The 11274-nt window shown below is 38.7% G+C and overlaps 1 protein-coding gene and 1 non-coding gene across 7 annotated transcripts; both read left to right on the top strand.

The window, feature by feature from the left end:
- Window positions 1-272: 272 nt before the first annotated feature.
- Window positions 273-379, top strand: LOC131252358 (small nucleolar RNA R71). Its single transcript, XR_009174383.1, has one exon. It is a non-coding gene; the product is annotated as a small nucleolar RNA R71 (small nucleolar RNA).
- A 4706-nt stretch (window positions 380-5085) lies between these two features.
- LOC131251374 (chorismate synthase 1, chloroplastic-like) lies at window positions 5086-11049 on the top strand. Of its 6 annotated transcripts, none has more exons than XM_058252055.1 (9): window positions 8142-8206; window positions 8949-9014; window positions 9135-9219; window positions 9356-9483; window positions 9763-9915; window positions 10082-10172; window positions 10306-10411; window positions 10490-10618; window positions 10693-11049. In XM_058252055.1, exons 1-6 carry the CDS (start codon window positions 8174-8176, stop codon window positions 10154-10156), a joined length of 540 nt encoding a protein of 179 aa, XP_058108038.1. In that variant the 5' UTR covers window positions 8142-8173; the 3' UTR covers window positions 10157-10172; window positions 10306-10411; window positions 10490-10618; window positions 10693-11049. The 6 variants fall into 6 exon arrangements, with proteins under 6 accessions (XP_058108036.1, XP_058108039.1, XP_058108038.1 ...); XM_058252054.1 differs by having other exon boundaries at window positions 10301-10411; XM_058252052.1 differs by having other exon boundaries at window positions 10051-10172.
- Window positions 11050-11274: the final 225 nt, after the last annotated feature.

Raw genomic sequence — 11274 nt, 5'->3', positions numbered from 1 at the left:
CCTTCCTTCATCATTTTTTTATACCTCATCAATCATCTTCCTCTTTCAATAGGTATATTCCACCCCTCTCCTTTGATTAGGTAGGCTTAGAAATGGCATTGGGTCTAGAGGAGTTGTCCTATGATTGTGTGTTTTCAACAAGCTTGTCAAAATAATCCCACACATTATTGACATCTTTGGTCATGAATTCCCCATTGCACATAGTCTCGAACATTTGGCACGTGGAAGATGTCAGTCCATCATAGAAAAAACTTGTTCTGTGCCATGTTTCAAAACTGTGTTGTGGGCATGAACTGACAAGATCCTTAAACCGCTCCCAATATTGGAAGAATGTTTCATCTTCCTTTTGAACGAAGTTCATAATCAACATTCTATGGGTGTTCATTTTATGATATGGGAAGAATTTCTTTATGAACTCCTTTATCATGTTGTTCCATCTGCAAATAAATTGTGGACATAGTGAGTGCAACCACGTCTTAACTTTTTCTTTCAAGGAGAAGGGAAAGAGTTTCAGCCTGACCTTGTCCTCAGACACATTAGGAAAATATAGTGGCGATGATCTCATCAAACTCTTTCATGTGTAAATATGGACTTTCATATTCAAGTCCATGGAACTTTAGAATTAGTTGGATCACCCCTGGCTTCATATCCATGTTTCCTATATTTAAAAAAAAAAAAACCATACAGGAAGGTGTACTCACCCCCACTGGTTGTAAATAATCTTATAATGTTAGACCCATATCTTAGCCTATACTGTTCCGTATGCCTCCGCGGTCCTACTGGTCAAATTTCGGTGACCCGTGATTTATTATTAGCGTTTGCGCGCAATCCCAAGTCATGTCCCGTATTCCAGAGTTGGCTTGACCTGAGACTTGTACCCTTGCGATCGTGCCATCACCGCGTTTCATGCGTCGATGCAATACCCAGGCCATGAGATATGGACTCACGTTCATCTCGAAAAAACACCGCGTGTTGCGAATTCTGAGCGAATCTCTACGAACTGTCATATCAATCAAGCCAAGTATACCCTCAATACCCCAATGCCACCTCACCCTATCCCAAGTACATGCACCCATTCCCTCTTTTCCCTAAGTCAACACTCTCTCTCCCCACCCATTCGACCTTTACACCAAATTCAAACCAACTCATACTTCCCATTTCCATTTCTTACAACACCCACTCCATCCATCCATCACTCCTCTCTCTCTTCCCCATTTCAAACTCATTCTCCTAAGAAACTATGGGAGGTGGACGTCCAAGCTCTCCATGAGAAAGAGCTAGGTGCGGCCCACCTTCTTACCTCCCATCTCCACCCTCCAAATTCAATCTTAACCGTTGAATCTTGATTCCTTGGAGCTCTATAACTCATTGGTGGAGGAAGGAATCTTGAGATGGCTGATCTTATTTGTTGATTTTGATGATTTGAGGGCCCACATATGGTGGGACCAATCTTGATGTATGCATTGGATAGGGAGGCCCCAATAGTGGTGGGGTCCATCCCCTTCACGTTTCTATCTCTCTCTCTCTCTCTCTCTCTCTCTCTCTCTCTCTCCTTCTTTATATGATTGGCCCACCCAATGTATGTGGATCCAGGCCGTCCAAAGGCAGCGACCCACTATAGTGTATAATCTTAATCCACGCCATTAAATCTTGGATGGTGTGGGAAGCAGATTGGCTGATGTAGTTGTTGTACTGGTCAACAAGTTCCTTAGGTCTGATAATGAGGTATGTGCCATTCTCAAATGATCCATGCCATCCATGTGGGGCCCACACATGTGGCATCCATGCTGTCCAGATAGGGTGTAGACCCCACCTTTATGTATGTATTCCATATCTATACCGTCCATTTGGGACGTGCTGCATGGGGCACCCATGATGTATGTATTTCAGCTATCCCATCCATCTACTGGCTAGACGTGTGGGACCCACCCCACACGTGCTGCACGTGCGAGGGTGGGCCCCACCTTATATATGTGTGGCACACACACACCCTCCCTCCTCAGGGCCCTAAATGTATAGGTTCTATCCAACTGTTCAGACCGTCCATCTGGACGCTGGAGATCCTTTTAAATAATAATAATATTAATATTAATATCATATGATATTATATAGATGTATGAGGTGGCCCATGTGGGACCCTCCTATTGGTGATTGGTTGGAGTATCTCTCACTGTCCAGTACTCTGGACGGTGGAGCCAGGTCACATGTGTGGCATCCTCACCGTCTAGACCTTAGACGATGGGGCCCATGTCCGATGTATGTGTTGTAGCCAACCACCCATTCTATTGGCATCTGGACGCTGGAGAACCTTTTAAATAAATAATAATAATAATATTAATATCATATGATCTAATATAGATGTATGAGGTGGCCCATGTGGGACCCTCCTGTTGGTGATTGGTTGGAGTATCTCTCACCGTCCAGTACTCTGGACAGTGGAGCCAGGTCATATGTGTGGCATCCTCACCGTCTAGACCTTGGACGATGGGGCCCACGTCCGATGTATGTGTTGCATCCAACCACCCATTCTATTAGTAAGCTCGTCTCAAGGTTTGAGACCAAAAAAAATAGATCTAGTTATCAAGTGGATCACACTGCAAAAAATAGTGGAGATTGGACGTCTACCATTGAAACCCCTTTGGGTCATAGAAGTTTTGGACCAATATGATATTTGTTTCTCAGGTTGGTTTAGGTCCTTGTGACTTAATACATGATATAATGGCCACTGTGAAATTTTGTACAGTGAAAATCACTGTCTCCACTGCTATTTGTGATGTGGTCCAATTGACCTTTTGATCTCTATCATCACTGTTATTTGTGGTATGGTGCAAATGATCCTTTGATATGATTTATTGTTATGATAATGCTCTAAAATGATCTTCATAGATGGATGAATGGTGTAGTTGTTGTGGCCCGATGTGTTGTATATGAGGCCCTTATATAAGGCCCAATATGAAGTATTTATAACCCATATGTACAGCCCAATGTGATGTATTCATGGCCTCACTACAAGAAAATAGGCCTTTAGCCACAATTTTTTAGCCTCGGTTGAAAAAATGGAGGCTAAATGTGTCTTTTAGCCTCGGTTGCTAAGGACCTGAGGCTAAAAGTTCATCTTTCACCTCAGTTGTATAGGAACCGAGGCAAAAAGTCTACCTTTTAGCCTCAGTTGCATAAGAATTGAGGCGAAAAGTCTACCTTTTAGCCTCGGTTGCATAGGAACCGAGACAAAAAGTCTACCTTTTAGCCTCAGTTGCTTATGAACCAAGGCGAAAAGTCTACTTTTTAGCCTCAGTGGCATAGGAATCGAGGCGAAAAGTCTACTTTTTAGCCTGAGTGGCATAGGAACCGAGGCGAAAAGTCTTCCTTTAGCCTCAGTTGCATAGGAACCGAGGTGAAAAGTCTTCCTTTTAGCCTCAGTTGTATAGGAACCGAGGCAAAAAGTCTACCTTTTAGCCTTAGTTGCATAGGAACCAAGGCGAAAAGTCTATTTTTTTAACCTTAGTTGCACAGGAACCGAGGTGAAAAGTCTACCTTTTAGCCTCAGTTGCATATGAACCGAGGCAAAAAGTCCATTTTTTAGCCTCAGTTGCATAAGAACCGAGGCGCAAAGTCTACCTTTTAGCCTCAGTTGCATAGGAACCGAGGCAAAAAGTCTATTTTTTAGCCTCAGTTGCATAGGAACCGAGGCGAAAAGTCTACCTTTTAGCCTCAGTTGCATAGGAACCGAGGCAAAAAGTTTATTTTTTAGCCTCAGTTGCATAGGAACCAAGGTGGAAAGTATACTTTTAGCCTCAGTTACATAGGAACCAAGGCGAAAAGTCTACCTTTTAGCCTCAGTTGCATAGGAACCGAGGCAAAAAGTCTACCTTCGATACTCTGGGAGAATGTGATGGATGATACGCAGGCACTTAGAAATTATATAAATGGCATACCTGTAATTCAAATTAATTGGTGTATGGTGATATTTGATTATTTGACTGGATCGGTGGACATTTATTGGATGGTTAAAATGAAAAATATCCAACGGTCCTACTTCAACAATCAAGTGTCCATGAATACAAACGCACCACACATGTTAACATGATATGTGTGAGAGTTCTCATATGTTTATAAAATGGCTTGCACTTTCACGTGTAGCTTCATGAAATCACGAATGCTCACCGACTGTGAAATCCAAGCTAGTGGATTTCTCAATTTGAGTCATCCCAAAAGTCTACTTTTTAGCCTCAATTGCATAGGAACCGAGGTAAAAAGTCCACTTTTTAGTCTCAGTTGCATAGGAACCGAGGCCAAAAGTCTACTTTTTAGCCTCACTTGCATATTAACTAAGGCTAAAAGTATACATTTAAGAATATTGAAAAAAAAAATTGAGAATCTTGAAAGAATTAATAAATTTTAAAATTTTTGACAATTATGAAAAAATTGAGAATTTTGAAAAGAAATTGAGACAATTGCTAAAAAATTGAGGGTTTTTTAAAAAAAAATTGAGAGTTTTGAAGAGATTTGAATTTTGAAATTTCTAAGAACTAAGAATTTTTAAAAGTTTTGAGAACTTTTAAAAAAATTAACAATTTTTTTTTTGAAAAATTAAGAATAAAAAAATGATAATTATGAAAAAGTATGATTTTTTTAAAAAATTGAGAATTTTTAAAAAATTAAGAATTTTTGAAAAAAAAAAAAAGAATTTTGAATTTGAGAATCTTGAAAAAAAATGGAAAATTTTAAAAAATTGAGAAATTTCAAATAATTGAAAATTCTGAAAAACATTAAGAATTTCTAAAACTATTAAGAATTGATATATTTATTTATTTTTGATAATTTTCAAAAAACTGAGAATTTTAATTTTTTTTGATAAATTTCAACAAATTTATAATCTTGAAAAAATTTGAATTAAAAAAGAAAATTAAGAATCTTGATTTTTTTCCTTTTTGAGAAAACTGTTTTCTTTGGTGGGGTCCACTAGAGGTTTGGATCTGACTCATTCTTTGGATCATGCTCTAAAATGATCTCTTCAAATGGATGGACGGTGTGGATATAATACGTGCATCACGGTGGGGCCCGCAAAAGTTGGTGACGTCGGTAGTCGACCTGTCAGTAGCTAATCCGCGGCTACCCCACCCTATATATCTGAAATCCCCAATTTCATTTCTCAGCTTCGATTGAATTCTACAGCTCTCTCTCACTTCGTGAAACTCCATCTCTGCTAGCTTTTCTCACTCGACCTCAATTCATCCCCACCGAATTGTCTCTCTTCCTAATATCTTTACCTTCCGTTCGGAACATCTCTCTCGATCGAGGTAAGTATCGTTAAAATCAGTGATCCGATGCTCCGAATCGAGGATATGGAGAAATCGGAGGCCGAATTGCGGATCTGTGTCAAGAAGCTGCGGCAGAACGTTGAGGAGCGGGATGAGATGATCCGGTTCATGTCGAGGAAGGCGGATGATGAGGAGGATGTGAAGGAAGCAGAGATCCGTGGGCACAGATCGAAGAGCAGGGCCACGTTTGGCAGGAATGTGGCAGAAGGCGGCGATTTAGGGAAGTATTGAATGGATTTTTCGAGGATTCGGAGAATTAGGGTTTCTCAGGGGTTAGATCCGGTCCCTGAGGCTTGTTTCATGGAGAGGATTATGGAAAGGAATGCTGCTGAAGCAGATAGGATGATAGTTCTTTACAAGCAGAGGAATGACTTGGGGAGGGATTTCTTGCCATCAGCTTCTGTTGCTTGGATGGAACGGTCGAGTGAATGGCAGCAGGTTTGTGCTTCTTCTTCTTTCTCTTTCTTAGTGTCAAGAGTGTGTATAACACACAAACACACACACACACACACACACACACACACACACACACAGAGATTCAAACTGAAATCAGAGAAGGGAAATCCTGTTGTAGAAACAATAGAGAAGAAGAAAACAGATTGTGTGGTCAGTTGAAGTAGCTCAAGATTCCAGATTTTGTATTTGCTGTTACTGTTTCTTGGATCATATGGGGCTTGAAGACAATTAGAATATATGTGTAACAGTAGACTTTAGCCTAACTAGGATTTGACTTAGTAGATTCACTATTTTGAGTTATGGTGTTTCATCCAATGATGTTATTATGCAAAATCTATAAAATGTGCGTGCCTTTTCCTATTCAATTGTTGTGACACCAATGGATGTACAAGACAAGGCTGCTGTTACTGCTCTCAATAGCAGAGTTTTCAGACTGTCTTAAAGTAAAAGAAGCCCGGGCCTAACACCTGATTAATGTGATGTAGAGAGAACCCTGAAGCCTGGTCTTCAAGCCTTACTGGTGTGATGTAGAGATAAAAGCCTGATTAGTGTGACATAGAGAGAATGGCTTTATAGCCTTATAAAAGTTCATGAAGTCTCCTTAAAAGCAAAGAAGCCCAATCTTAAGGCCTATGCTCTTACTTAGATATATAATTTCCTAAACTCGCTCAACTTGCAATGAAGAAAGCATCTGAATTAGGCAAGTAAAGATTTTCTAGAGGTCACCATGTCATGGGAATATTGTAATATTGGTCTGTTATTAAAAATTTAGTTGCTTGCATTTTTTTTTACCACTTGGCCATAAAATTTTTTTTTGTTGTTGTTCATATATGTCTCTCCCTTTTCTTTCTCAATGTTATAATTCCAAAAGTCCTTTGGCATTGATGTTTGGGTCACAAGAGAATTTGTCCTCCCACAGGAGATTGAATAGATTCAACCTTCCAATATCAGAAGTTGTATTTTGATTTTTGTTGTCTGACATGCACTAAATCTAACAGATAAATTTTTTTAAAAAAAAAAAAAAAGAAAGAAAGAAAGAAAGAAAGACATCTGCATAACCTGTCCTAGCAAATGAATCCAATGATGTTTCAGTCTTGAATCATTTTCTTTGATGCATCATTTTCCACATCCATGTTTTAGTTGCTCTCTACTAAAAGTAATGATTTTCATTGACTGATTATATGAAACTCTCATAGGTGATAGTTTGATTGGTTTGGTTTGAGATATAACCAAATAACCTATGCTATGTTACCTGTTGTTTCATTTACCTTCTTTTGGTGATCTTAGAACCAGTTCTAAAACCCAGACCCAACTCCTGGCTGTATGATCGGATTGGTTTTGGATTGGAACTAGCCGGCGAAGCGGCTGTATCACTATAACACCCAGTTAGTTCAATATAGTTGCTTGAGAGCATTATGGTTTATCTTGATGATTTGGATGATTTTCATTGCAAGAGGCAATAAGGCAATGAATGCAAGGATGGAAAATGTCTCGAGAGAGACACACAAGAGTAAAGGTGCATCTGCAAGAAAGCCATTTCAATGAAGAATTGAACTTGAAAGTTTCGTGTCATATGGAGAAGGAAAAGATGCAAACAGTTATGGTAATTGCAGCCAGAAATCCTTAAGAGCTGATAGAGAAATTCTATCAGATGTAGTAGATAATGATCAATCAAAGAAGCATACCACGTTAAGCGGATTGCATGATAAAAGCAGCACTACGGGGCATTCTAGCAAGAAGAGGAAGTCCGCGGGATGGGGGCTGAAAAACAGATCCTTATCCGAGCAAAGTCAACGGTATAACAATTGTGTGTATAATGATTATGAATTGGACGATTTCCTTGGAACAAACAAGAGCATTTTCCCTGACATCCCCAACCAACAGCATGACTCTTCCATGCCAGTGGCCTTGAGCATGAATGATAAGGAATCTGCATTGTATTATGATGAGGAATGTGGCTGTTCTGATATTAGTTCTTTGGGTTTTCAGTGGGACAAAACCAAACCAAATGGTGTCCTTCTCAGTCATGGATACCATTGTCATTCTGTGTCAAATTCTGATAATTGAATGTTCATGACGGGAGAGATCACCCATGCAGATGGCAGGATGTTCAATAAGAAAAAGCACCGATGGCAGATTTCAGGTGAAGGAAGTATGACTTATTCATTTAGAGGCCACCATGGGAAGAAGCCTCAATCATTCTAGAGATCTTATTCTTATGCACAGGAGATAAAGGCTGAGAAAGTAGAAAACAATCTCATGTCCCGTCGATGCCAATACAATAGGAGATTGGATGGCAACAACTGTGATATGGTTACTGACTGTTCTTTGGAGCATCCATGTTATTTCCTTACCAGCGACAACTGAAAGAGACAATCTACTCAGTGTTGTTCCATATGAATGTTCTTGTTGTTTGTGCCATTAATCAAGTAGGGCATTTCTTTCTTACTTAATTTTCTCCTATTAATTGAAGGGCTACATTTTTTAACTTACCATCCGATGTATTCAGATTTGAAGTCTCACACTTGATTCCACCAATGTGTCCTCTTTTCATGCAATCTTAGTGTCAATATTTCCCATGTCCTGATCAATTAGATTTCTTTTATATAACTGTCTGGTGGTGAATGGCGGTAGACCCACACCCAGCAATAGGTGTGCCTTCCACTCGAAACAGGACTTTGCCCTCTCTGTATCTAACTTCACAAGAAAATTGTGAATCTGTTTGCTTAAATTCATTTTTTTAACAATTTCTATATGTTCTACTTCCATTTGGTTGCAGTTGCTTCCAAGCCTGTTTGGTAGACGTCTAAAAATGAGTTCATCTCATTTTGGTTAATTACAGTTCTTAATAGAGATCTTGATTATTGCTTATCAAGAATATCGTCTCTAGTACATGATTACAATTAACAAAAATGAAGTGAACTCAATTTTAGGTGTTTGCCAAACAGGTCCTCTGGGCTCTTTCATCTTTAAGAAGACTAGAGTAACTTACAAGAGAAGAAACATTGATGGGTAGATAAACATCACAAGAGAAGAAAAGTGTTTCCTGGGTCTCCATGTTCCCTTTTCCTTTCTTTTTTACTTTCCTTTCTTAGCAGTCCATTAAGATTCAAACTGTAAAGTGTTTCCTAGGTTTCTATGATTTTTTTATTGTTTTTCTAATTCTTGTAGGGTGGAATATCAAATGGTGAAATGAAAACCATGAGGATAGCTTTCAAGCCTACTTCTACAATTGCAGTAAGTTGGACTCCCTGATAGAACACTTGTACATTCAGCATGGATTGAAAAGGGAACACTATGTCAGTCTGACAGCTAATTTTTTTTTTCCTTATCAGACTTGTTATGCGACACTTGCAGAGGAAACAACATACAGTGACCAGAGACCGACATAAGACCGAACTCATTGCACGAGGACGCTATGATCCTTGTGTGGTCCCTCGAGGTCTGTTCAGAAACTTCCTTCACAGGGAAACTCCCCCATGTCATTCAATCTGTCATTTGCTTTCTTGGTCTACATTTAACCTAATTAAACATCATGGAAGAAGATTCATGTTAACAATTGCTTGCTGGTGTTGCAGCTGTGCCGATGGTGGAAGCCATGGTTGCTTTGGTTATTTTGGATCAACTGATGGTGCAGTATGCACAATGCCAGCTGCTACCCATCAACCCATGCCTCCAAGAACCTATGGAGGCACCAAAGCTTGAGGTTTGGTTTACCTGAAACATTGTCCAATTGTTACTACTTGAAGGTTTCAAATTTTCTTCAGGCAATGTGTGGTTGTAATTTCACTGTTATGTCTCAGCTTTCGGAGCTTTTCAGAGTGATATTTTTATCTCATTTTTTTTTTTCGAAGTCATGAAAACTTTGCAAGATTATGTGAAGTAAATTTTTATGCTTCTATTTAGGTTCTTCTATGAATCAAATATGTACTTGCAAAATGGTCTTGCTTGTACATCTTGATCATTAACTCTGAGCTTTCTGCAGATTGTGGAGAAACTTCTAATTGCAGCTGTTGCAGATGCTGATGTTAGTGTTCGTCAGTCAGTCTTTCTATCTCTGCATGGAAATGGAGGTTTCGATGAATTTTTGGCACAGGCTGATAGTTTGAGTGCTATCTTTGTTGCTCTTAATGATGAGGTATAATTTTTGGCACAACCTGCCAATGGCTCTTCTATGAGCATTTGAACTGTTATCTTTATTTGAAAAATGTTTATGAACATAGGGGCATGTTCACTATCTTTTTTTCTTTTTTTTCTTTTTTCCATGTTATAGGATTTTGATGTTCGAGAGTTTGCTATATCAGTTGCTGGCAGATTGTCTGAAAAGAATCCAGCATATGTTCTGCCTGCACTTCGTCGCCATCTCATACAATTGTTGATGCATCTTGAGCAAAAGTAATCTGAAAGATATATACTTGTCAATAATATTATTGATTTATGGGGAAATGGATACCCTTTTATTTGTTTCACATCATTATCTTTGAAATATTCAGATCACAACTTTTCTCTTGCTATTTAAGCAGTGCAGATAACAAATGCAGAGAAGAAAGTGATAAACTCTTGGGCTGCCTAATTCGCAACCTAATGTTGCATTAGACATAAGCAAAAATCAAAAGCAGCCTTCATATAAGGAGGTTAGTTTTTTCTAGTTGAATATTTAATACAGAAATGGCATTTTAGTGATGTCTCATTAGTAGGTTGCTGTCCTACAGATGGGTAGCTATGATGCAATGATTATGTAGAAGCTTGCTGCCATGCAGCAGTTGGAACGTGAGCTTGAGGCCATCTTTGCCATTGATTACCGGGGAATTATGTTATTCTTAGTGAAGAAGTTCTTGCGGGTCTGTATTGATTTAGTTTAATCGCTTCATTAAGGTTGAGTTTAATGTTGTTAGTGGTTATCTTCCTTTGGCAGGAATGTTTGGAGGATCTAGTAGGTAAAGATGCCTAAGAGAAATCTGATGCTGCTATAGAAACCCTTTTACAAGAGCTTCTAGATGAAAGAAATGTCAATAAAAGACCGGATGATTCAAAACAGATACAGGAAAAGTCAGAGAAAAAAAAAGAGAGATTATAGAAGAGATAAGAATATAAATATTTGTGGAACCTAATGTTGTGTAACAGTTTGATTGAGTTTGTTTTGAAAATTTTAAGTAGACTGTTGTTAACTATTTTGTTGGTATTGTGGCTTTCATGATTGATTGTTTCATGAGTGGATTGAATGAATGGATTAGTAGTTTAAATAAATATTTTAAAAAATTAAACATTTTTAGCCTCAATTTGTAACCGAGGCTTGGATTTAGCCTCGGTTGTTGAGAACTAAGGTTGAAATTCCTGTGGCTAAAGGATTTAGCCTCGGTTGTTGTGAACCGAGGTTAAAAATAGATTTAGCTTCGGTTGGAAGCAATTGAGGCTAACATTTAGATTTAGTCTTAGTTGGAAACAATGGAGGCTAAAATTTTGATTTAGCCTCATTTTGTAAAAACTGAAGCTAAAA

The sequence above is a fragment of the Magnolia sinica genome, chromosome 7 (genome assembly GCF_029962835.1).
Source record: "Magnolia sinica isolate HGM2019 chromosome 7, MsV1, whole genome shotgun sequence".
Taxonomy (NCBI): Eukaryota; Viridiplantae; Streptophyta; class Magnoliopsida; order Magnoliales; family Magnoliaceae; genus Magnolia; species Magnolia sinica.
Note: the sequence above shows the minus strand (reverse complement) of the source record. Positions and strands in the feature narration are given on the sequence as shown.